Source organism: Danio rerio, chromosome 17 (assembly GCF_049306965.1).
Source record: "Danio rerio strain Tuebingen ecotype United States chromosome 17, GRCz12tu, whole genome shotgun sequence".
Taxonomy (NCBI): domain Eukaryota; kingdom Metazoa; phylum Chordata; class Actinopteri; order Cypriniformes; family Danionidae; genus Danio; species Danio rerio.
In genome coordinates, this window is record NC_133192.1 from 9,128,153 (window position 1) to 9,155,642 (window position 27,490).

Consider the following 27,490-nt stretch of genomic DNA (forward strand, 5'->3'; position numbering starts at 1 on the left):
TTAAATACACAAACCCCTCACTGCAGGACAGCTGCGCACCTTCAGCAAACTTCCTAATTCCTGTAGCACAAGGACTTTATTATTGTTTATGAGCGTCAAAAGTGGCTGATCTGTTCGGCGAAATGTTTGACTGCGTGTCATTGCATATCAAACGACTAAAGCGTTATAACTAAAGAAATCTCTACTGTGCTAAGCGAGAACACTTACTGAACAGTGCATCATCGATGATGTAAGCGAGCCAAGGCCCGAATATAAAGTGAGTGCAGGCCCTCGGGGGAGAAAGGAGGGGGGACAAGCATGCTTTGGCCCAGTTCATGCCAACTGTACATAATGTGAGTACGCTCTTACTCATTTAGGTGCTTGTGGATAAAATTTAGCCACTCAAGTGACCAAGATGTAAGCAAGAGAATACGGTCATTTTTCAAAATAAAAGAAAAAAATAAATAAAAGTTCGTTCAGACTCAGATAATAATTAAAACTAAAATAATTAATGGTTTCTTGAGCAGCCCCATACCAATTGATCCACAGACCAGTACCGGCCTGCAGCCCGGTGGTTGAGGACCACTGTTTTAGAGCACATCATACTTTACATGTTTGTATGTGTCACCAGGCAATCACAGGAGCTGCAGAGCATCAGAGCAGAACTCATAAATATTCATGACCTTTAGAAATATGGTCAAAACCAATATTTTCATTTTATTGGTGATTTCAATAGTTATAAATGAGCAAAACCATTTTTAGAGAATTTTTAACTTACCTAAGCCTATGTAGATATCAGAAAACAATTTAACATATTACATCAATGCACTCTATGGCACCTTCAGTTTCCAGAACATCATAACATCATACAGAGAGGAACTGCACCTTTTCTCTGAAAGTCCTCCATTCATGGGCCGTGTCCTCCAGCACCCTTTCTTGGCCTCGTGCTACACTGCGTAACCTGGTCCAGCGCTGCCACACGGTGGTCATGGATCGACTTATAGTTGCTTTACTGGCGTCACTTCCAATCTGCTCTAACTGGGATGCTTGCTCCTCCAGACCGGTCAATTTTTCTTGGAAACTGTTCACCATTGATACTAAGGACTGCGGGGTATATATGAAAGCATTTTACTTGGATTAATATGGTCATGTAGATTGTTTCTTTTTCTCAGAGACACAATTCTGCATGCAAAGCTCACCTTATGGCTCCTAAGTTTCTCTTCAGCTTCCTGGTTTGTTGCAGCCTTGGCTGTGGAAAACTCTGTTAACTTCTTCTCCACCTCATTCATCAGGTCAATGACTGTCTGTCTGGCTTCTTGGTAAGAATTCCACTGAGCAACACAGCTATAAAAATCACATTGGTCTTCGTTAGCATCGTATTCTTAATTCAATACAATATAATAAATCTGTACCAAACTGAACCTGTTTAAGACGTCTTGGTGGCACTGCAGCTGGTCTCTGACCTCCACACCTCTTTGCTGTGCAGACTCCACACTCAGTCGAAGCTGCTCTTTGGCTGTAGGGTTGACAAGGTTTTCAAGTTGCGGTGGCAGAGATTCCAGCTCCTCGAGAACCCCCAGGAACTCTTGCTCAGTGGCCATGATGTCCTCTTGTTGCCTCAGACACTCCTCGTAGTTCTCTACATCCACCCCAAGACTGGCCTGCTGCAAAAAGCCCACAGCATCCTCAAGCCACTCACATGCTGCTTGCATTCTGGAGTGGTACTTCTGGCACAAGACAAGAGCTTGCTCTAATGTAATCTACAAAAGAAACAATTGGATTCATTAGTGAGTTAGCATTGGCTGAATAAGGAAGTTTTGCAGGCTTAGGTAGTTAAACACTTGGTAAACACACTGGCATTTCACGTTGGACGATGCATCTACAGGCCTTAGTTTTTTTAACTGATTTTTTTAGTACACATACTTAAATATACACGTTTATAAGAAAGTGTCTAGAGCATTTGGAAAGGAAAAGACTGTTTCTACAGGTGGTTTGTCAAGTCCACTCACCTGCAATAAGTACACTTAGAATTGCACTACATTTTCCCAGAAACATGCAGTGTTTATAAGAAAGTCTGGTACATATAGAGGAAATGACTGTGCCTTCTACAGGGGATGTGTCAAGCTCGCTCAATTGCATTAAGTACACTCAGACCTGCACAATATTTTTATCACAATAGTTTTATAAGACAATGTCTAGTGCATATGATGAGGAGTGTCCTATAGGTGGTTTATCAAGCTCACTCACCTATGTAAAGTATACTTAATATCCAAAACATATTACTATGACTGTTTATACTTTAACAAGTAGTTTTGGTTCCATTGATAGTTTGCATTAGAACTTGCCTGTTTAGAGCTTAGGGCACGCTGAACATCAGCCTCCAGCTTGGCCATCTCTTGTAGACTCGAATCCACATGAGCAGGGACAAGCTCATTGGCACTGGTGTATTTCTGTTTCTCTCTTGTACTCAAAGCTGCCACTATCCTCAGCCTTGATTGTACTTCCTCTTGCATGATCTGTTGCTTTCGGATTTCTTCCTGGACCTTCTCAACTTTGACATCTACCACCACCTCAGAGCCAAGTTCATCTTTGATTTGTTGGAGCCAGGTTAAGGTCCGATTGACTTCAGTTTCAAAGTCTTTACTCTGCACGAACCTGTTCTCACACTCCACAATAAGCTCTCCAACAGATGACTGTAAGGACCGAAGCTCTTCCTGCCAAGAGGTCACCCGCTGTTTTGAAACCTCATGTGCAGCAGTATCCATGTGGGATACCAGGTTATCCATCTGCTCCATCAGTCGAGTGAGGTGAGAGCTGGCACCTTGAAGACTAGCAGCTAGGGCATGATAATTCTTCAACCTCTCCTCAGCCGACTGTGTCTCGGCATTGACTTTCACCAGTTGCTCTTTGGTGGCTTTCAGCTCTGAGTCAACCTGCATAGCCATGGCTTGATGGTCCTCGAAAGATTCAAGAGTGTCGTCAAGGTGTTCTACCCTCTGTTCAATTAATCTTTTGAGTCCATTGTAAAGGCTAACCAGTTGCGTCATTTCTTCAGGCATCCAAGGTTGACCGGTGCTTCGGAATCCTTCTTTCTTTTGGTTAAGTTCACCGACAGCTTGCCCAAGATTGGTCAGCTCCTCCAGAAGGGCTTTGTAGTCAGCTTGAAGGCTTACAACTTCCTCAGTCTTAAGGCCGATTGGCTGCGTCCCCAAGCTGTGAAACTGTTCCTCAAGTTCTTTAAGTGCTTTGTGGGTAACATCAATGAAGGAGGCATATTCTTGTCGGGCAAGAATGGCTTGCTGTATTTTCTCCTGTTTCTCTTTAGCTAGTCCCAAGATATTATTGTACTGTTGAGGAAGAGCAATCAATTTCTCATCCAAGTAACAGTGGTCTACTTCATTGAGAGTGGGAAGTATCTCTTGACCTGTCCTTTGCACAGTTAGCAGGAGGTTCTCAAATTCCATAGCTTGATCCAATATCTGTTGGTATTTTGTAAGCTGTGAGCATAATTCTGCATCTCCGTTCATGAGGTTTATCTCTGGAAAGGTCACAATATCGGCTTGTTTCAACCATTGGCATATCTTCTCCAAATCTGCCTTAAAGTATTTTCTAGTCACCAACACTTTTTCCAGGTCCTGAAGCCTCTGGCTACACTTCTGCAGGGCAACCTCAAAGATACTTTGCAGTTCTTGGAGCTTATGAAGCATCTCTGTCTTCTCCTCTTCAGAAGCATCTTTCATCAGATCCCTGCCTTGTGACCACAGGGAGGTCAGCTCACTCTGGTAGGCTCTCAAACTGCTCTGGATGTTCCGGCATGTTCTCACCTGCTTTGAAAGGTCGTCAGGAAGAAGGGCTATGTACTCTTCTGCTTGTGCTTTCTTCTCATTCTGCTGGACCCAGGTAATCGCTTGATTCACAGCCAACAAGAACTGTGTTCTCTCGGTGAAAGCCTTGCTAAGGTGTTTCCTACGCTGAGCTACTTTGACGCTCAAGCACTCTACTTCTGCTTGCGTCTCTGAGATAAGCTGCTGCAGTCTTTGTCTTTCATTTAGCCCCAGATGTGCTAAAACTCTGTCTGCATCACCCATCGCCTGGGCCAGCAGAAGCTGCTTGGCTTCCAGCTCGCTGCATATACTGAGATGGTCAAAGAGGAAACTTTGCGCTAGCTCCGGTGGGGGACTCATCTTCATGGCTTCAGACAGAGTCGGCTGCTGCTCCTCGGCCCATTCACGAGCTTCCCTCAAACAGGCCTCGACTTGCCCCATGTCTTCAAGTGTCAAAATGGAGTCCTGGATCTTCCTCTCAATGAGGCTCTCTAGATGAGCCCATCGCTGCTCAAAGTGGCCTATCTGCTCCTTTACCAGCTCTTTGTCATCCAGGTTTAGATGGTACATTACTTTTTGCTTCTGCTCTTTGAGATCCTCAAGTGTGCTTTTCTTGTCTTTAAGAACAACTGAGAGCTTCCGAAGAGCCTCCAGATGATCAGATGAACTTTCAGCATCAGTTCTATAAAACATCAAAGAATAATACGTCTCAAAAGTTTCTAAGGCCCATTCAGACTGCACAATTTTAATTGTTGATCACAATAGTCACTGTGTAAGATTATGCGATTTTATCCAGATTAAATCTTGATGTGTGTTGGGTACCAAATACGTCAGACTAAAAGTTGTTTTGCGAGCAATCATCAGGTGACATCTACAATGTGTATTCTGTCATCAAGAAACCTAAAAAATTACAAATCTCAATCAATTGTGTCCCACTGGTGTGAGTTTCACCCATGTATCTTGTGTGTGTGTTTTCAGAACAAAGTGCTAGATAAGTAGATTCATTCTGTGCTAGTAAGAGGCGCCTTTGGAGCTACAGAAGCGGATTCCCAATGACACTAAGTAGTAGTGATGGGTCGTTCATGATCGATTTGTTCATTTTGGAACTACGAGTCCTCTCAGGGAGTGATTCGTTCATCCGAAAGTGCGCACATTTGTGCAGGTAGTATCATTAATTTCAAGTCATCACAATGGCAGAAGCCAATCATATGCATTTAGAGCCGGAAAAAGAATTGATCCGCTCACCTCTCGAGTCCTCTATCGGGTCTGAGTCATTCATTCATCACGGGCCAATCATATGCGTTTAGAGCCGGAAAAAGTTTTGATCCGTTCATCTCTCAAGCCCTCTATCGGGTCTGAGTCATTCGTTCATCACGGGCCAATCATATGCGTTTAGAGCCGGAAAAAGTTTTGATCCGTTCATCTCTCGAGTCCTCTATCGGGTCTGAGTCATTCGTTCATCACGGGCCAATCATACGCGTTTAGAGCCGGAAAAAGAATTGAACCGTTTATCTCTTGAGTCCTCGGGTTTGAGTCATTCTGTCACGTGATGAACGAACGATCATGGCTCCTATCGACTCAGACTGTGTACTTTGGTTAAGATTATATGTGACTGTCAGTGTAACGTGAATGAACCCCTGACATTTGAAGACATGAAGAGGTGAGCTAAGCAAAGAGACAACAATGCCTTCATAGACAAAAGAGGAGGTAAACATTGAATTATTATTTTCTCCTTCTTATATTCTATTTAAGACTTATTTGTCATGCAATCAACCTTTTGGGCTAGTTGTAGATGTGTTTGGAAGCAATTCGTAACATTTTAATAATATTTTGGCAAGTTGAACCAAATAAACGAAATGACTCGAAAAAAGATTTGTTCATCTTGATGAACGAGACTCAAAGATCCCAGTCAGTAAAATGATCCGAACTTCCCATCACTACTAAGTAGTCAGCCAGTTCCATTCAAAGAAACATTCTTATAACATTTCCAATGCCGAATTGAGTGATTTGCTATTTTATATGCTGATTCCAGTTCTTACTGACCAGCAGGTACCTCGGCTATCAATCAACATCATAATATTTCTATTCTGCCATAGTAGTACCTCGACGACACCTTATACAGGCAATTTCTTGTACACCTAGCAGCACAGTTATCACTCTTTCTGCATTTTAAAAGCTTTGTGCGTAAGATATTCTGTGCTTTTACGTGACAAAACCCATTGTGGATAACAGGAAAAAATTAAACGCGCTAGAGTTTCTGCATTGGCTTCAGTGTTCATGCCTTATGTTGTGCACTACATGAAAAGAAATGAACCTTGAATCTGACACCCATTTGTCGTTTACGAATCCCTAAGACACTCTACATCAAGCAAATTATGTCAAAATCTGGAAAAAAAGGTGTAATCTGAACGGGCTGAACTTAATTTACACTTACAATATGTCATTAAATAAGACTGACATAAGATCACAGTTACACTAAATCCTGCAAAATAGGTCTACCTGGCCAGGTTGTCCCATTCCTTTGACACCTGTTCAAAGAGGGCTTCCATGGCACTGATGCAGTCGTGATACTCTTTAGTCCTCTGCAGATCTTCTTCTCTTTGTGTTTGGAGTTTGTTGGCCTGATGACACAGTTCCAGCCACGCGTGACTCAGTCGGCCGATCTCTGTATGCTCAGGAGACTCCTTGCCCTCTGTCAGCTTACTTACAAGCTCTGTCATCTTGGTCAGAGTGCTTTGTCTGTTTTGAAGCTGTTGGCCAAACTCCTACAGGCAACAAATGCACAGAGGATGAGCCAATCATAAAAAGAGAAACAGCATGAGACATGAATATGATTCTCTTATGTTAAAAATAAACCTCTCGGGTCACAACAAATTGTTCTAAAAATAAAAAAGATCAGTTATCATAATCTATTATCAGCATGTAACTAGAAAAGTAAAGTTCGTAGACAAACTTTATGGTGGCTTGAGAAAGTATTTTTTAAGAAGTTTGAAGCAGTTGGTATAGAGAGATAACTACATAGAGGTTAGGTTAGCAGGTTTCTAGTATGGATTGGCATGTTTTTTGCTAGGTGGTTGCTAGGGTGTTCTGAGTGGTTGCTAAGTGTTGCTATGATATTCTGACTGATTGCTAAGGTGTTGCTCAGCGGTTGCTAGGGTGTTCTGAGTGTTTGCAAGAGAGTTGCTGGGCAGTTGCTAATGTGTACTAGGTAGTTGTTAAGATGTTGCTAGGTGGTTGCTAGGTTATTCTGAGTGGTTACTAGGTCGACCACTGAGTGGTTGCTAAGGCATTGCTAGGCAGTTGCTAGGTTGTTTTGAGGGGTTGCTAAGGCATTACTAGGGTGTTTTAGGTGGTTGCTAAAGTGTTGCTAGATGGTTGTTAGGGTGTTCTGAGTGTTTGCTAAGGTGTTGTTAAGGTGCTCTAGGTGGTAGCTAAGATGTTGCTAGACGATTGCTAGGGTGTTGTGAGTGGTTGCTAGGTCGTTGCAAAGGTGTTGCTAGGTGGTTGCTAGGGTGTTCTGAGTGTTTGCAAAGTGATTGCTAAGCAGTTGCTAAGGCATTGCTAGAAGGTTGCGAAGATGTTGCAAGGCGGTTGCTATTGTGTTCTGATGGTTGCTAGGCAGTTGCTATGGTGTTCTGAGTGGTTGCTAAGGCATTGCTAGGTGGTTGCTGAGATGTTGCTAGGTGATTGCTAGGGTGTTCTGAGTGGTTGCTAAGGCGTTTGCTGAGATGTTGCTAGGTGATTGCTAAGGTGTTTTGAGTGGTTGCTAAGGTGTTGCTAGGCGTTTGCTAAGGTCTTCTGGGTGGTTTCTAAGGTGTTGCTAGGTGGTTGCTAAGGCGCTGCTAAGGTGTTCTGAGTGGTTACTAAGGCGTTGTTAGGCGGTTGCTAGGGTGTTTTAGGTGGTTGCTAAGGTGTTGTTAGACCATTGCTAAGGTGTTCTGAGTGGTTGCTAGGCAGTTGCTAGGGTGTTCTAGGTGGTTACTAAGGTGTTCTGAGTGGTTGCTAAGGTATTGCTAGGCAGTTGATAGCATAAATTAGCATGGTTCTAGTATGAATTAGCATGTCACTAGCATGTTTCTAGAATAAACTAGCATGAATTTAGTATGAATTAGCATGTTGCTAGTGTGTTTATAGTATGAATTAGCATGTTGCTAGTATGTCTAGTGTAAAGTCAATGGCAGATTTTTACAATGGAAGTCTATGGGATAGTTGCTAAGGTGCCGTAAATGGTTGCTAGGGTGTGGCTAGTAAGTTGAAAGGTCATCAGTGATTGGGAGATCGGTAGTCTGAGGTAAATGAGAGTAACCCAGGCTGTTTCTCAATATGAGTTCTTGTCTGTACTTGCATTCTTGTGTCCTTGTGAAACGTCATCAACTGTCACCAAAGTACTGTTCCAAATCAAAGTTCACATTTTACCAAGTACAGATAAAGTTCCATCTCGAATGTACCGCTGGATCTCATCACTCCATTGTAGTTAAAACATGATATTTAATTCATCTTGTGAATATCTAACAGACAGTTTTTGGTCTTTTAAATCTATTATTTGTTCTCAGGTGTATTATTTTGGCAGTATTACTTTGTTACCTTTTGTAATTGTTGTACGCTGTTTGTATTTGTTTACTAAATTGTTTGACGTAATCCTTATTTCTTATCATGTATATACTTGTATAATTACCATTGTAGTTTATTAAATCTGATAATCAAAGACACGTGTCTGTAAAATAACTAATTTTACTTCACATTTATATGGATTTGTGTTTACATTTTCTTAAATCAAAAATGTAGATTTATAATATTAATATAAAATTAATTACAGGGTCGTGTTTTTTATAATTAAATAATTTTATTGCTAATGTACAGTAAAACTGATGAATCCATGGTGAGGTAAATGACGTTATAAAGTACACTGCTGTTGCATTTGAAAAAGTACCCGACGTGTGTCCTCAGGAGTTTGTTCTTCCAAGTCTGAACTTGGCAAGTCTCAACTTCCAAGGACGCAAGTCCGAACTTTGCGTACTTGTATTTAAAAAACAACCCCTAAGTCTGTATGACAGAAAGTCTGGCACAAGGTTAAGAGGTTACAAATTTTGGTCCAATGTTAAGTCAATAGGACTTTTCCAAATTGTCTGGGTCAGTTTTTGGTAAACCCTAAGTTGGATCAGTTGGAAAAGATATAGCAAACTGAGTCAGAGCAGTTTGGAGGATCAGTGTTAGTTTGGTGGTTGTAGTATGAACGGTCTAGGAGGAGATGCTTATAGAAATTAGTCTCAGAAAAAAAAGAAGAAGAAGAAGAAGTTTAGCAAAACAGTATGTTGGCTTTCTTAAGCCACCATGATAGCGTATTCAGACATAATACATAGTTCTACATCCAATAAAAGACTTCTATTTACCCTGGCTTGATCAAGCATGTTTTGAGCAATCTTGGTCTCCAGCTCAGCGGGTCTTCTGGAGAGACTTTGCAGCTGCTGCTCCATGTCCTGAAAGAGTGTCGAGAGTTCCTGCTTTTGCTCTTTGATCTCCCTCCAGCTATCTGACAGCTCTTGAGAAGTGCTCATCCTCTCCTCAATCTGTAGAATTGACAATATTACTCACATTATTATTACGTTTTTACATCCCAAAGCAGTAATCACTATTAGCCTGAGTCATCAAACTCACCATTGTTTTGGTCTGCTGTATTTTGGCAGCTGTGGCTCTCACAGACTCATCAGATAAATCACACACTGAACAAACCAGATCTAGGTACGTGCTGGCCTGCTCCTGTAGGGCCCTGAAGTGTTTCACCTGTGGAGTAAAGCGTTACAATGTAAATAAATATAATTACAAACAAATGGAAAAACAAATGTTTAATTACAAAAATTATTCACCCTCCTGTGAATTTGTTTTCTTTTTCAAATATTTCCCAAATTATGATTAAATCAAGCACCTCAGTGCTATGCGTTGACGCACCAACCACTAGGCTATTGGCGTCGACTAAGGTCGCTTTTTAACATTAAGTTATGATTGCCTCTTGTTACAGCTATGAAATAGTTTAATAACAAGCAGAAAATGTTCATTGGCCAATGACATCACCACATTTAAATGGTCTATACAAGAACTTGCCCAACTAACCCTCTGGGGTCTGAGGTGATTGGGGCTCCTAAGATGTTTTGACATGCCCTGACATTCGTGGTTATTTCAGCCACTTATTACATATTCAAGAGTTCGCCCCCTAGCTGAAGATTGATTATAAAGCGTGTTTGGCATGCTGTCCCGGGAGAGAGCCCTGAGCTCGTGAGATGCGGGAAATAGCCAATGAAACTCCCGCAAGTAAACAAACCGGCAGACACAAAATGTCGCTTTTGACTATGAAGGGACGACTGCGCTGGCTGATTGTATCCCTGCTCATAGTATACTATATAGTTTGTATACATCACTTTAGACCAGGGGTCTCAAACTCGCGGCCCGCGGGCCATTTGCGGCCCTCAGTGCAATATTTTGTGGCCCGCGCCGACCGCTGTACACTGACAGAATCAGCGGAGCGGGGAGAGAGAGCGCTCCCCGCTCCGCTGATTCTATCCGTACACAGCGGTCACTGGCATTCCCCGCCCGCCGTGTAAACAAAGGGGCGGGGATGCCGGTGACGTCTTCACGTACCCCGTCCCTTTGTTAGACGCTGTGACGGGCGGGAAATGTTAACTCGCGCCGGCCAGAACCAAGGTAAGCTGTTCCCGCCCCTGCCTGCCACTTAGCTACAGCCTGCATTATATATATCATAGGTAGATACAAACTGGTACAGACTGATGTGACTGGAGTGGGGTGGGGGTGTTTTATTTATACATATATACGCCTTTTTTTTACGTGAGGGAATGGAAGTTTTGAGTGAGTTCCCCCACTTTTTTCCCAGGACTTCAATAAGTCAAAGTACAGGTCTAGACTTAATGATGATCATCTTCAAGCCATACTGAGTGTCTCAACTGCTTCCGCTCTAAAGCCAAATGTGGTTCAGATTTGTGAGAAGAAGCGCTGTCAAGTCTCTGGCAGTAAGGAGTAGGCAAAAGATGTCATGTTCAGAAGAACTGTTCATAATCTTCACTCAATGTTCTATTACTGTTCAGGACACTTCATGTTCAGAAGAAATAATTAAAACTGTTAATAATGACATTTGAGGACTTTTTTTGTGAAATCCCTTATGCAGCCCAGCCTCACCCAGACTTTGCCTCCTGCGGCCCCCAGGTAAATTGAGTTTGAGACCCCTGCTTTAGACAAACTACATTTCGAGAATGAAGTGCGGCTGCAGTTGGAAAACAATGTTTTAATGCATTGCAAACAGCGAAGGGACATTGCAAGCCACTTCAGAAGAAGGCATGAATTAATTTAGCTAAATTCTGGAAATATTAACAACGATCTATCATGTAATGTTTTCCCCTCTCTCGCTCTGTTGGTAAAGCGCTGTCAACGAATATTTTTCCTCCACATAAAGCTGGATTAGTCCAAAAAGGCGCAGTACCTTTTGCGGTGGGGTCTATTTTAGTTCGGATCATATTCCCACCACAAACGAATCGCTCCAGGGTTCGTTTGAAAACGTACCGAGACCACCTCTTCAGGTAGGTCTTTTTTGGACTCCTTTTGGTGCGCACTTAAGTGCGATTGCTGTACATTCCACCTGCCATAACAAACCGCACCAAGAAGGAAAACTAAGGGTGCTTTCTTTCTTAGTTTTTTTTTAAAAGGGGAGGGGCTATTCTTTTCCACTCTGTCTTCATGTTTCAGTTCAAATTATGTCACACATCGAACAAAAATGCACATTTTCAAATAACTTCACTGGACCTTTAAAAACACACTTAATTGATTTTGAATTAAACAAAAATAATTTAAATGTTATAGGCGATAACCCTGTGAAATACTTTAACTAAACCCAAAGAGATTGTTGAATACTCTCAGAATAAATACTGTCAGAAAGTGCATCTAGACTAATTTAGTTTTGACGTCCACCAGAAATCAATTTTTTGGTGAACATCTGTGCATGTCATGTCAAAAAAAGTTTGCCCTCATAATCTTTAACTAAAATTTGAAAATGCACTTTCTGTTTGTTTTTAGTTCAATTCTCAAATTAGGTCTGTCTGAGGTATTGGGCGGAGCTAACACACTTAGCCACGCCCCTCTAACTGTCAGTTTTGACAACAAACAGAAATGGTGAGGGGGAGGAGTCGGTTTTAATAACTCTCCCCGAACCCTTTTCCCTATCTTTATGAATGAAATGCCTACTTTACTACATCCAATCAGCTCTAAGTAGAAATAAAACAAGCCACACCCACTGTTTTCTCATGTAATATTCCGTTTATCTACTGCATCACAATAAAAAAAAAACGGTTGGAGCTTCCAGTTCATGCGGACTTTAAAGGAAATGCTACAATTTGGCAGGAGTGGCTCTCTACGGGTCTGACAGATAATGTTTTATCCGTCTGAACTTTGACATTTACCTGTTTCAGAGCCTCCTGCAGACCATAGGGAGTTTGCGGCTGCATCTGAATCTCCTCTTTAACAGAGGAGAGCCATGTCTGACACTGCTGGAGGGTGTCCTGATGGCTGACGTGCTTCTGGAGCTCACGGTCCAGACTCTGATACACCTGAAGAGACAAAGGGCAAACATTACTCTGGATTATGTGACAAAGGGTAAACATTAGACGATGAAATAAATGAGATGCGATTACTGATAGCGGACCGTTTTCACAAGACGGTGATCATATATTTAACGATCATCAGCTTCTTAAATCCGCTTAAGTTTTTTTTTTAACAACTATTTTTATTTGAAACATTGTCATACAAATTGACAAAGGTTTCAAATTTACAGTTTAGCAAAAATGAATAAATAATAACAAAATAAAACAAGAATAATATATAAACTCAAAATAATGTAATACACTTTGAAAGAAAAAAATATATATATTAAATAATACAATAATAAAGTTTTTAATATTTGATTTTTAAAAGCGTATGTACATCTATAAAGCTACATTTTATATTATATCATATCGCATCAAATTACAAAAACAACAGCTAAGGCTTATGTGAGGTGTTTGTAACGCAGCGTCTATTGGCAGGACAATACTTTTGACTTTGTACTCTCTTTGTTCTTGCCTTCTCATGCATTTCTTTTTACTTTTTCTGAAAGGCGTTGATAAGATTAGTAGTAGTAGTATACTTTATAGCTCTTGAAAGCAAATTTGTTTTGAACACCATGCTGCTGCAGTTAGAAAAAATATTAATAATACAATAAAATAAATCAAAATAAACCCCCTGATACTGGTACAAAGGAATTCTTATATCGTTTTAACCTACACTTTGGGACTCTATGGGCTCTATTTTGAAGATCCATGTGCAAAGTTCAAAGTGCAGGGTGCAAAAGCATTAAGGGGGAGTCTGAATCCACTTTCACTATTTTAAGGACAGAAAAATCCACTTTGCGCAGTGGTGCATGGTCTAACAGGGTTGAGCTTATTCTCCTAATGAGTTACAGGTGAGTTTTGAGAATAAACCAATCAGAGTCTCATCTCCCATTCCCTTTAAGAGTTTAAGATTGCAGAAGAATGGTTTGACTAGAAATGTACAGTGCTCGCCATGATACTGATTTCTTTTTCATTCGGCAGAACTACAGTTTAAACCGCTGAAGTCAAAATACTATTCCTTACGAAACCAACTAGCCGAACCAACACTGATTGATGAAGCCCGGCAGCTGACCATTGGCTTTATGTGCCCCGGCCCTTACTTTACCCAACTATCCCAACATCAGTTATTAAGAAAATGTTAAAAGAATCCATGAGATGTTTATAAGCAAGAGTGCTTACACGCTGTGCTGTGCTGCAGATAGCTGAATAACTGTCTCTGGTTCCCTGCTGGTGGGCCTGGATCTGCTGACTGATCTTGGCCTGGACTTGCTCTGTGCAGCTACTGACAAGATGGTCACCTTTGTCCTTCAGACTGCTCAACCGTTCCTCAAATCCAGCAATCTCCTCCATTATTGCCTAAGAAGAAGATCAAATCATGTTTTAAAAAAATATCTGGACGCTGTAACTAGAGGCATTCATCCTGAAACCAAAATAAAAGTCTTTAGGTTGTTAGTATAGTCTTTAAAGGGATAGTTCTCCCCCAAAAATGTAATTATCTAATCATTTACTCTCCCTCATGTGGTTTTAAACCTGAATTTCTTTCTTCGGCTAAACAAAAAAGAAGATATTTTGAAGAATGCTGGTTTCCCATCAACTTCCATTGTAGAAAAACATTACTGTGAAAGTAAATGAGAGCCAGCTACTAGCATTAATCAAAGTATCTTCTCTAGTGTTCAACAGAAGAACAAAACTCAAATGTTGTGAATTCTGACCAAGTGAAAGGATGTGTAAATGATGGGTAAAATATCCCTTTAAGTTTATCTATAAGCTAGTGTGTTCAAAAACAAAGACATAATTCTGATTTAGTAGATATATGCATTCAACACTTGCAGTTTGTCATACAGCATTCATACAGGGTTTGCCTAAACTATTGCATTTGTTTTTTAGAAAATAATAAACGATGGCCGACAGAGTCTTGATCTGTTCTCCACCACGTTTATTATTTGCAACTTTGCAGGGATGAACTTTAAAAAGCTGGGATGCTGAAAAGCACATTGTACATGTACACTTACCTGTCTACGGCAAGCCTGAGGGGGAAAATGCATCGCACACACAAACACAGTAAGGAACCAGGCAACAATGCATCCACAATGAAGTCTGTTACACATCAACACACTTTTTTATATGATGAACGGCAAATATGGGAACAATATATAGGGGATAAACAATTCAGAGTATGTAAATATGCCTAATCAAAATTATGCTTTAAAGCACAAGTGTCAAACTCAGTCCCAAAAGGGCCGCAGCTCTGCACATTTTAGTTCCAACCCTAATTAAACACACCTGATCAAACTAATTGAGTCCTTCAGGCTTGTTTGAAACCTACAGGTAAGTGTGTTGGAGCAGGGTTGGAACTAAACTGTGCAGGGCTTCGGCCCTCCAGGAATTGAGTTTGACACCCCTGCTTTAAAGGAATAGTCCACCCAAAAATAAAATGCCTACATAATCTGTCAGACATACACATTTGGAGTAATTTTACATTTTATATTTTTGAATTTGTAATTTATAAAGTACAATATTTACAAATTTTAAACTCTAAAGGATTTTTTTCTAAGGAGCCAGTTGGGTCAGCAGAAAAGATTTATATTTCCCTCATCAAAAAAAAAAATCTAGTTTCTAAATTAGCCATTTCTTTGCCACATTTTAAAAATTAATGTGTCAAATCAAGCAAACTCTAGTCATATACATACACAACTTTTAATAACAACAACAACAAAAAACAAATGCACAAGTTTTAAAAACTGTAACAACCTAAATGTATGCACCACAGGCCTTCCAGGGCAACAGGAAACTATAAATACATAGAGAACCTTTAGATAAATATTATTGTAAGGAAGATAATTTAAATATATTGTTAAATAAAGTAAATAAATATAATCAAAGTTTAACTGAGGTGTAGAGTTGGTGATTGGATAGGTGTCGGCATAATTTGCGCAAAATGATTAAACACATATGAGTGCGTGTGACGAATAATCGTATACTTTAAGTCCAAAAATAAAAAATGAGATAACCATGTGACATTACTTGTATGTGTGCACTTTTTGGGGAAACGGTTTGGGGATATTTTCACACCACCAAGAGTCTGCATTTTAAACATTAAAATAGCGTCACGCGGGGAAAAAAAAAAGACTTTTATGTCCACTAAGAAGAATAGAGATGCCGCTTGCTGTCATGTCCGCTTCAGACATTTAAAGGTAAAACCTCTGCAAAAAAGGAGAGCCGACATGACAAAAGAAAGGACAGAGTAAGGCTATGAGGGATGCTGGGAAACCTTATTTGAATGAAAGAGGAAAACAAAAATCAGGGAAAAATCCTCCAAAAGAGGCGAGTGGAAGTGACGTGAAGTGATCGTGAGTGGAAGTGACGTATATGTGACGTGATCTCTCTCTCTCTCTATCTCTCTCTCTCTCTCTCTCTCTCTCTGAATGCACTGAGGAATGCTAAACAGTACATAAACAGTTAACCTATCAAGAAAAAAAAACACATACCATGTATAATAAACTGCTGCACCAATGCATATTTCCTGCCAGTCTTTTGTAAACCACAGAAACCAGAGTTTATTTGTTTATATATTTATTTATATTGTGAGATGGCAGAGCACAAGAACAGTTTGAAGTAGTATACACTGGTGCGCCGCGCCAGAGACTATGCCCATTATGATAAAGATTTATTTATTATTTATTGTTAATAATTGATTGTTATTGTTTGTACTGTAAGAATGTCTATGTATTGTACATTGTTCATACTATATGTTCTGTTTACATAATAATAATAATAATAAACTTATAAGAAATGCTTTATATTAACCTGAGGTTTCTGTTACTGTATCAAATCTAAGATAAAGAAACCAGATCTTTAGTGGTTTAAAGTGACATGATGAATTGGAGTTACACTTTTATTTCACACTAACAGGACATACAGTATCCCCTTTTTCCACATTTGAGAAATATAAAGCACAATAATGTTTGATTTTTAATAGTAATACTGAAAATATGTATCTCCATATAATTGAGAAGCTTTTGGTATCCATCTTTAAGTGAAATAAAATTTAAAAAAACTGTTATATAATGTTCACAATCCAAATGAAAATAATTGTATTACTCAAAATGCAAAATTAAGTATAGACTTGTATGGATCTTTGTCTCAAGGCCACTTATAACACAATATTCAGTGAATTTAAGACTTTCAAGGCCTAAAATTGAGTTTTTGAAGACTTTTTAAAGATTTTTAAGACACTGCAATGTGTCCTAGTAAAGAATCAGAGGTCATCCAAGACCTTAAAACGCACATTCGGCAGCTGCCCCAAAACAGTGATTTGAATTTATAATAAAAATATTAAAAAACACATTGATCCACTTGATAAAACCTGCATTAAAATGCTGGTGGTGTATGAGTTTAAAAAACTCCACTACTTTACATCATTATGCAACATAGAAGATGCATAACATGTTTCTGCATAAACAAATCTTTTATCTCACAGAAAAACACTTATACAAAGAGAATGGCTTGAGGCTGAGTACATTTTTGAGTAACTTTCATTTTTGGGTGAACTGTTCATTTAATGTCAAACAAACTGCTGCATCGTGAACACCAAGACTGCTTCAGCTTAGAGACTTGATAGCAAAGAGCATCTGCAAATCTGCACAGAGCACAAAACCTACCAATCCCATTACAATTATACGCCCAATACTGAGTTTTAATGCAGAAAAACATTTATAATATTGGCAGACAAATAATATTTGGTCACACTTTACAATAAGGTTCATTAGTTAATGTTAATTAATGCGTTTACTAACATGAACAAACAATGAACAATACATTTACTACAGTTTTTATTCATGTTAGTAATAGTTAATGAAAATACAGTAGTTCATTGTTAGTTCATGTTAACTCATGGTGCATTAAGTAATGTTAACAAGCATGAGTTCGGATGTTAATAATGCGTTAGTAAATGTTCAATTATGATTAATAAATGCTGTACAAGTGTTGTTCATGATTAGTTCATGTTAGTAAATGCATTAACTAATGAACCTTATTGTAAAGTGTTACCTAATATTTAATATTAAAAATGTTCATGTTCACTTATAAGTATTTTTAATAATTACTGTGGCTGATACCCTTTAGCTGAACGACTCTGACTGATAGAGATGTGATATAAACAAAACACTACTAGCTATTTTTTAAAAAGGGAGGAGCTACTTGACATGTCCCACCCCCAATCTACACATTAGGCTAAAATGAAAACACACTGTGAACAAAGTTGCACATTTCAAGGCACTCCAGGGGAATTTTAGTTGCGATAATAACAGAACACAAACCTTGTGTCTGGCTAGCTGTTGTGTGGCCATCTCCAGGTTGCCACTTTGCATTGAATCAGAGGTGACGAGTCTGCCTGACATCTGTAACAGCCATTTCTCTACTTCCTGCAGTTCACTGTTATAGTCCTCATGCTCCCTCACGCTCTCTGTCAAACTCTGAACATGAACCTACAACAGAACGATATTAGTCCAGCAATAATGCATAAAGAACAAGTACAGGTAGTGTTGATATGTCAGTACCTTGGCATCAGCACATAAGTCTTGATAGTCAGTTTTCAGCTTGCCGATGTTCTCGCTGATGGACGGGTCCCGGATGGTTTCAAGAAGAGCATCTCCTTTCTCGATTACTGATTTGACGGCTGACTCGTGGGACTGGATGGTTTGCTGGATTGTCTAGATGGAGATTTAAAAAGCATGTATTGCCGTCAGCTTAGTCTCTGATTTATTAGAGGTCGCCACAGCGGAAAGAACCGCAAACTATTCCGGCATGTGTTTTACGCAGCCGATGGCACTCCAGCCGCAACCCAGTACTGGAAAACACCCACACACTCTCACATTTACACACACACACTCATATACAACTGCCAATTAAGTTTATTCACCTATAGCGCATGTGTTTGGACTTGTGGGGGAAACTGGAGCACCAAGAGGAAACCCACGCCAAAACGGGGAGAACATGCACACTCCACACAGAAACACCAACTTACCCAGCTGGGTCTCAAACCTGCAACCTTCTTGCTGTGAAGTGACAGGGCAAACCACTGAGATATATTTTAAGCTTTAGAAATGTCATTTTTCAAAACAAAGTTGCATATTTACACAAGTTAAACCGTGTCCTAAATGCATGATGCAGCAAATCTTCTGCAATATTTCTGTTCTCACTGAATGGGAAATTTTGAGCATAGCAAGACAACCAAAATATTTGTAAGTAGTTTTGGATTAATGAGGCTGAATTGACAGAAAAAGTATAATATTATACTTTTATATTTATTATATAATAATTATAATATTATAATATTATTTATGACATTATAAATTAATAGTATTATTCAGATAATGCTATTATAGTATTTATAAATACCTTTTACATTTTATTATTTATTTGTTTGCAGTTTTTTTTCCTTTAAATATAAAATTTTTAACATTTTTTTAATTTGCTTTTATGACTTTTAGATTTGATTCACTTTTATTTCAGTTTTAAATTAATTGTTAATTTAAAATTTTTATTTGCGTCTTGTGCGTGTGTGATTTTGTGTTTAATATTCACTGTATATTTCATTGTAGTGCAGATTCATTTCAAATAGTAAAAGCGATTTTAATAGTGTTAGCTATTAATAGCGTCTGAAAAAATGTCATGGTTTGATTACCACTTAAACAAAGATGACCATATAAAAGGTTTGATTTAGCACGCTGTTTCTGATTATTCTTTACCCACTAAATTTACACAAAAAATTATCTTTGTACAATATAAAAAGGGGGCAGCACGGTGGCATAGTGGTTAGCTCAATCGCCTCATAGCAATAAGCAGGCACGTGCACACATAGGGCTCAACCTGTGCAGTGCACATGCCCTTTTTAGTCTTGGATAGAAAGTGCCCTTCCTAAATTATCAAAAGCGCCCCCGCGACGCAACACACCCTCGGTCCCGCCCTTCAGTAGGCGCGCGACAACACACCTGATCAGAACACGCGCAACAACACCGCTCTTTAGTACGTGCGCGACAACACCACCCACCCCCATAACCCGTTTCCCCCACAAGTCCAAAGACATGCACTATAGGTGAAATGGGTAAGCTAAATTGTCTGTAGTGTATGTGTGTGAATGAATGAGTGTGTTTGGATATCTCCCAGTGATGGGTTGCGGCCAGAGGGGCATCCACTGCATAAAACATATTCTGGATGAGTTGGCGGTTCATTCCGCTGTGGCGACCCCAAATTAATATAGGGACTAAGCCAAAAAGAAAATGAATGAATGAATGTAAAAAATGGTAGGTTCCACACAATTCCCTCATGTTGTCCCAAAACAAATCGATTAAATTAAATCAATTAAGTTACATTTTTTACTAATTTAAGTGGATTTATCATAAAACAATTAAGTTGTCCCTCAAAAAAACTAAAGAATTGTGTTTGTTCAACTCATTAAATAAGTAGTTTGAACAAGCACCAAAAGTAATTACTTGAGTGTAACTTAGGCCTAATCCCAATTCTACCCCTTTGCCCTTCCCCTAACCCCTTAATTTGCGCGTTTACGTGTGAATGGGTTGGGGTTTCCTAATTCTCTTTAGCGTGAAGGTGTAGGGCTAAGGAGAAGGGCTAGATAGCCCTTGAAACTGAGATTTTTCAGGACCACACTCCAAACCAAGGGGTAAGAAAATTTCCCAGAATACACCAGCCACAACAGCAGCATGGCTGCACACGGAAGCCAGGAGATGCACAAATTAGTATTTTTTATCATTATTATGAATTTTTACAACAAACAAGCATATGTTATAATATATTCATAACCGCATTCATGTTTTACCGTCATGCTTTAAAAAAAAAACGCTAAAATAAAAACGCTAAATTTTGCTATCTATAATCCCTTATAACAACTCCTGTACAGCAGTCGCACAACATTCTGACACTCGATGACACTCAAATACCCTGTCAGAAAAGTCTGGTGACCTGGAATGACCTTTATACAGAATCTGGTATAATGTTAATGTTGTTTTTGGTGTGTTTATATAGATGAATATGGCCTCTGTAATGCACAGTACAGTTTGATCTTATTGCCACATTAGATCATCATGATAACATAATACAGTATACGCCTTAAGTGATGTCCTGAAGATAAATACCAAACAATAATGCAACTGGAATAACTACAGCTTCAATCTTCAATCTCATATGTAGTAAGAGATCGCAATGACATATGATGATGTGTGCAGGTGTTGTAGTGCTTTCCCATTTTTAGGGGTAAATTTTGAAGCCCTTCCCCTTCACGCTCTGTTTCAAGGGCTAAGAGGAAGGGGTACAAAACTAGAATTGGGATTGGGCCTTAGTAATTGATTTCTTATCAGAACAGTGTATTACTCACCTTATATTTGGCCAACTGAGCCTTCTTTTGGTAGAGTTCGGCCTTTGGCTCCACAGGGGACGCCAGCAGTGATTTTGTCTCTGAAAGCCACTGTGTTTGAGTCTTATACTTGTCCAGGAAGTCTTTAGAGAGCTGTATGGATTTCTCGGTGGCGCTGATCTCGGATCGCAGAGCTCTGATCAGTGTCTCCAGCTGAGAGAGTCTGCTGTCCACCTCCTCCTTCAGCTGCTCTGCCTCGGGCTCCTCCAGGAACATCATGGCACGGTCCGTCTTTTCACGCATGGTCTTAAGGAAAGTGTGACCGAGCTCCATGTCGCCCTGCAGAGCCTGAGACATTAAAGAGGGCCTTTTATTCACTTTTATAAAGGGTTTAAACTATTTTGTGTAGCAACAGTCAGTGAATCTACCCAGCATCTGATGCTAAAAATTAATTAATTATATGTTTTATAATCACACTTGATAAATAACAGTGATTTTGATTCTGTTGAAACACTTTGATTGGCATTCTCCCTTTGTACATGTCATCATATGTGGGAAAGTTCCACCCATTACTGACAATCTCTCCCTCATTAGCATAGACATCCCTGAGCAAAAAGCAGCCGTCCACTACTGTAGATTTACCTGCTGACGATAATGTCAGTGACTGAGAGGATTATAAATGTAGAGTTTAAGGTCTTTTCCTGAGCCACTTCTTTTGACATTTTCAGTTTTTTCACAGAGATAACATTTGTCCTGTTTTGAATCTGCCACTATGCTGACACATAGGCATGCTTGAACTTACAGTGCCCTGTGAAGAGCGGATGGAAAACACAAATGAAAGGAAACGCTCAAAGTACCAGGAGCTAGTAAAGAAGTGCTGGGAGAGGGGGCTGGAAGACCCAAAGTGAGCTTATAGAGGTGGGTTGTAGAGGGCTTGCAGGGTGTTCACCAAGTACCACCTCAGAAAAAAAAAGAGTCTCTCCAAGCACCACCATAATGATCAGTATTGAAATACAGTAGCGTAATTAGGCAGTTACAGCACTGCACAGTTCAAAAACGTGGCAGATTAATTCTTCTTATTAACATTGTTTATTATTGTCAGCCACTTTAAACATTATAAATAGTTTGAACATTAACACTGTACTGTTTACAGGTAAAAGTATTAATAAAACATCAATGTTTAAATTAAAATGTGTTTTTAAAAGTTAATTAAAATTCTGTTCTTAAGAAGTAAAAAGAAAACTGCTGGACTTATGATTATCAAAATTAGCCTATTCATCAAAACCTGGAAATGTTCCTTGAACCTCATAAATATAAGCTACATGTCATCATATTCATATACAAACTGTTTTTGATACATTTTTAAATATATGTTGCATGTACATATGACTTACTTGTATATCTTTGAAATCTAAACATTAACTTGTATTTAAAATATATGAGTTGGATTTACATATTTTTATTTTAGAAATTAGATCTGCTTCGTTGGAGTAGACTTTGTGTGTCATAAAAGCAAGTGATCAAACTATACCTGTCAACATTGGGATATAAAAATATGGGATATGCCCAACAACCGTTACAAATATGGGAAGGAAATTAGAAATTATTTACTGTAATTATGCACCGATTCCTCCGCGTACCACTAGAAGAAAGCCTGCGTACCACTGGTGATACACTTACCACAGTTTGAGAACCACTGTTATAAAATATTACATACTATAAAATATAATATACACATTACATACGTCAGCACAATATATAACACTGTTCAAGTGCTTTATATATATATATATATATATATATATATATTTTTTTTTTTTTTTAATTATTATTTTTTTATTTTTTTATGAAAATAAGACATATTGTGACTTATTTAACTCACTTCTAGCTTTTTCATCTTCTTCTCCATGGCAGCCCGATCGACCACATCAATGTTGGTGGTGGTCACGCTACTGAAATTCTTCTGTGCTGTGCTCAACCAATCAGAGAAGGTGCAGAACACACTCTGAGATTCCTCAATGCAGGACACTTCCTCCTTTAGCTGCTTAATAGTGTCCTGCAAACACACATTACATAAAGAGTTCAATTCAGCAGAAGATGCAATTGTGTTTTCTTCCTTTTTGCACTGCATGTCTGTGGGAAATGGGTTCTCAAACATAAACAAATGTTGAGAAGGACTAGATTTTGTTTATGGGGAATTAATTGAAAATGTTGTGGTTTGCTATTGATTGATCTTATTTGAAAGACAGGTTGACTTGGCACCTGCGTCAAGTAAACGCCAATTAAAGAAGTTGTTGAAGAGGGAGGGGGATTATTTTATATATTATTAAACATTAAATGGGCACTTACATTTTAACTAAATTATATGCAGGTAAAACAATCAATAATAACTGTCTAATATTTAATAAAAAAATAAGAATTGAAAATGTCAAAAAACTTCAGCTAAAAACAGAGCTCATTATAATGAGACATCTTTGAAAGCAAAAGTGGCATCTTAATAAAAACATATTCATCATAGAAAAAATGTGAAAATAATTATAATAATAAATAAATATTATAATAATAATAGAGATAAGTTGTGAGTTGTGGCTATTTCTGAGGTATTTTTTTTTATTCTATGTTTTTTTGGGCGGTTTAGGTATATTTATATATTTACATATATATACTTTTTTTTATACAATTATAAATATGGGTGCACAATATACTAACATCTGTATTGGCCAATTCCTTAACCTTCAATAAAATAAAATATAATAAAATAAAATAAAATAAAATAAAATAAAATTAATTCCTTTACCTTCAAAAAAATAAAATAAAATAAAATAAAATAAAAATAAAAAATTAAATTAAATTAAATTAAATTAAATTAAATTAAATTAAATTAAATTAAATTAAATTAAATTAAATTAAATTAAATTAAATTAAATTAAATTAAAATTAATTCCTTTATCTTCAATAAAAAACTAAAGCAATATAGTTAAAAAGCTAAAAAATATCAAGATACAAGCTAAGAATAAATCATATTTCGTTTTGCCTTCAGTAACAAATTTAACAAAATGAGATCAAATTCTCTGGGAACAACCTCTTCACCATCATTACTAAATATTGTAAAGAAACATATAGGTAGTATACTTGAGGCAGTAAAATTGCTCTATTTAAAGGTAAGTTTGTGTTGTTTTCCATTAAACAGCTAAGTAAATATGCTTGTGTGCGCATGTATATAAAGATTACCAGCAGATGCAGCAGCAGTGCATGATAGCGTGAGGTCAGCTGTGTGGCTCGAGTGCTGACTCTGCTGCTGATGGGCGTCTCCTCTAAAACCTGCTGGGCCAAAACACTAAGACCCTCGATCTCCTCCTGGTAGACCAACACCTCCTCATGCCAGCCCTAAACACGCGTCACAACATCACAAAATCCATCAACACATTTATTCTGCAGAACCAGCCATCTTGTCACAACTGTTACATGTTTATGTTTTAAATGTTCATGAATAAACCAAAAGTATGTGACAAAAATAAATAAAAACTGGATGGAAAACACCCAATGAAATGTTGTCAGAACTATGTATATAAAACATTTTTGACAATTAGAAACAATCATGCATTGTGTATTGCATAACCATTTATAAACGCTTTGCAAACCTTCAGGAGCTGCAGCTGGGCCTCTTTGGTTGCTCTGTCGGAGCGGCGTCCGGTACGTAACTGGCCTTTACTCTCCATCCCCTTCAGCCAGTTGTCCAGCCGCTGGAACTTCTGCTCGATCTGCCGGAGTTTAGCCAGAGCGCTGTTTAGCTGAGATCTGGTGTCAGTGAGCCGGCTCTGATACGAGCTCCACTCCTGCTGGACGCCTTCCAGACAGCGGTCTTCCAGCTGAGGGACGCCCCAGGGAATCACCTGCTCTCTGCTCACCAGCAGAGTGTTGAGGAGAGCCTGACCTTCTGTACAGTGAACCTGCAGCTCCTGGAGACACACATTCATTTCTTTGAGTAGAGGAAATCTCTAAAAACTTGAATGTTTGTTAAATGTTTTTTAGTGTTGCTTTCTAGGTCATTTATCTTATGATGTCATTGTGATGGTTTATATTTTTTCTTCTTTTATTTTTTCTAGTGTTGTAGCACCTTGGGCCCTATCATACACCCGGCGCAGTTTGGCGCAAGGCGTGGCGCAGTAGTCTTTTGGTAGTTTCAGCTTGGCGCAAGAGTTGTTTTGAGGCGTTGCGCTACGCTGTTTAAATAGCAAATGCATTAGCGCTCATATGTGCGCCCATAGGCGTTCTGGTCTAAAAAGGAAGGCGTTCTGAGGCGCACTGCTGGCGCGTTGCTATTTTGAGAAACTACAATAGATTTTTCATTTGACCAAAACTAACCCGGTCTAAACTCCGGCGCAGAGTTGCGCACTGCCTAATACACACAAGAGAGCAATAGGCAAATATCTTTACATATGAAAAAAATTTAATATTAAGGATATATATAGTATATAATAAGAATAGATATAGGATATAAATATAAAGGATTAAAAATTACAAGACATTATTTTCTAGCCTACATAAATATGAAAAATCACTGCTTTTATGTCTTCTTCATCTCGGGAGGCTTTTTCAGTTCATTCATAACAATTTGCTTTTGTATAATGTTATTATTATTAGCAGTATTATTTATTATATCTATATTTATGTTTGTTTTATTAAAAACAAGCTTAGATTTGCCCACCTGTCAGGTTTTAGACCATATGGGGCACAGCATGTGTTTTAGGATATAACTCATGTTTTTGAGCACATTTTGCTATTATTATTTATTTATTCGTTTGCTGGAAATTAGAACTGAATTTAGAAATAGTTTTGAAACGAATATTTGCGCTTAACAAACGAAATAAATTATTTATAGACTAATTGATGTCTGTGCGTAAAGGTTTCCCTATCCAAGATTGAAAGTGAAAGTGATCCATTATCTCTCATTCTCACGCAGTAGATGCTCTGTTTAACTGTTTTCTGTTAAAAAACTGTTAACTGTTTGCTTGTGAAATGCTCAGTTTTTCCACTTAGACTTACTTTGCGTCCTGTAAATAGCGAATGCGCTCTTGGCGCGACGCAGCTGGCTCTTAAAGGTAATGGGAGATGAGATTCTAATTGGTTTATTCTCAAAACACACCTATAACTCATTAGGAAAATAAACTCAACCCTTTTAGACCATGCGCCGCGGCGCAAGGCAGATTTACCGTCCTTAAATTAGCAAAAACGCGTCCTGACACGCCCTGAAAGCGTTTGCGCCCTGCGTTTTGCGCTCTGCGCATGGACCGTCAAAATAGAGCCCCTTGAGTCTAAGAAAGCTACATTATAAACACCATTTATTTCATCAGTCTTCTGACCTGTAGTTTGCGCAGTGTGTCCTCCAGCGTCTCGGTGTCTCCCTCCAGCTGTGTGTAGCAGCTCAGTCTCTCCTGCTGCTGATCTAGCCAGTCTTTAAACTCATGCAGGCTGTGCTGGTACTCCTGATGAGCCGAAACCAGCTCCTCCGCTTTAGCAACCGCACACTAGAGGAAAAACAGGAGTGCATTAAAGGTTCAGGACACCCTGGAGAACTTTTGTTTTTTTATTAACAGATGTGTGTGTGTTGAGCATCAGTTAAGACAATGTTAGCACCTGTCAAAATCGGCGACGTAGCGCAGAACTGCAAGTGCAATGATGACGCGTCGGTTTCTCATTATTATTCATAGCGGAGTTTTCTTATCCTATGAGAAGAGCCGGCTGCTTAATTATTCATGAGAGCACGTGCTTTCCGAAGGCAGACCTGCCAGTTTCAAGCAAGCTGAGAGACACAGACCAACGGGATGCAGTAGCCGTTCATGAAGACTCTTATGTGTTTGTTTCCATGATCCACGGGGTTTGTTGCATGTTTTATCCCCGCGATCTTGTCAGGGCCGATCATACAGCAAAGCTGTGTGTGTGCTGCAAGCATTTTTGTCGGGAGAGCAGCACGAGAATTAGAGAATGGCGGACATTGACTTTTATTAGGAGTTCGTTCACATTCAGACACATCGCCGTGCTGCTGCGTTTGCCTAAATCTTCCAGATTACCAGCAGGGCTAATGGTTAAAATAGACAGGTCAGGAGACCTGCTCCACTGAGTCTGCATTCAGATCTATAACAGACCCGGGGATCGAGGGAGAATCCTCATTTATAGTGTTTACATAAACACACTTATCTTTATAATGATATAAAATGTGGTTATCTGTATATATAATTACAAATAACAAATGTAGCAGGGCATTAAATTACTGTTTATTTCTTTGCATTTTAACGTTGTAAACTATAAACTCATGCGTCTCCTCACGGTTTGTGTCTCAGTTTGTGAGCTAACTGTCAACAACAGTTATTTGCTCCCCTTCTCCCCTGCTGGCCACGCCCACTCCTGCCCTATGCTCGCGAAGCTCCACGCCCATTAATCATGCATCTTTTGAAAAAATTCTGAAGTAGACTTTAACCGAAAGTGGGGGGTGTCATGGCCCTTTAAAGCCATAGTTAAGGGGCTTTAAAACTTCATGAGTACTTTTTGCTGTTGAACACTAAAGACAAAGATATTTTGAAGAGTGTTGAAACTGTAACCATTGACATCCATACTAAGGAAAAACAATTACTATCGAAGTCAATGGTTATCAGTTTCCAACATTCTTTGAA

General features: G+C 38.9%; 1 protein-coding gene across 1 annotated transcript in view; it reads right to left on the reverse strand.

Annotated features, from left to right (window-relative positions):
• The window catches only part of syne1b (spectrin repeat containing, nuclear envelope 1b), a 329,470-nt gene that overhangs the window by 137,816 nt on the left and 164,164 nt on the right, over positions 1 to 27,490 (reverse strand). The window contains exons 67-82 of the mRNA XM_017351755.4: positions 26,183 to 26,347; positions 24,461 to 24,778; positions 24,051 to 24,206; positions 22,702 to 22,875; positions 20,841 to 21,167; positions 18,007 to 18,159; positions 17,767 to 17,934; positions 13,628 to 13,804; positions 12,263 to 12,409; positions 9,459 to 9,584; positions 9,194 to 9,370; positions 6,303 to 6,568; positions 2,325 to 4,485; positions 1,402 to 1,739; positions 1,179 to 1,323; positions 865 to 1,083 (exon numbers count right to left, since the gene is read on the reverse strand). Coding sequence (XP_017207244.3) covers positions 865 to 1,083; positions 1,179 to 1,323; positions 1,402 to 1,739; positions 2,325 to 4,485; positions 6,303 to 6,568; positions 9,194 to 9,370; positions 9,459 to 9,584; positions 12,263 to 12,409; positions 13,628 to 13,804; positions 17,767 to 17,934; positions 18,007 to 18,159; positions 20,841 to 21,167; positions 22,702 to 22,875; positions 24,051 to 24,206; positions 24,461 to 24,778; positions 26,183 to 26,347 — 5,217 coding nt within the window. The remainder of the gene's footprint in view (positions 1 to 864; positions 1,084 to 1,178; positions 1,324 to 1,401; positions 1,740 to 2,324; positions 4,486 to 6,302; positions 6,569 to 9,193; positions 9,371 to 9,458; positions 9,585 to 12,262; positions 12,410 to 13,627; positions 13,805 to 17,766; positions 17,935 to 18,006; positions 18,160 to 20,840; positions 21,168 to 22,701; positions 22,876 to 24,050; positions 24,207 to 24,460; positions 24,779 to 26,182; positions 26,348 to 27,490) is intronic.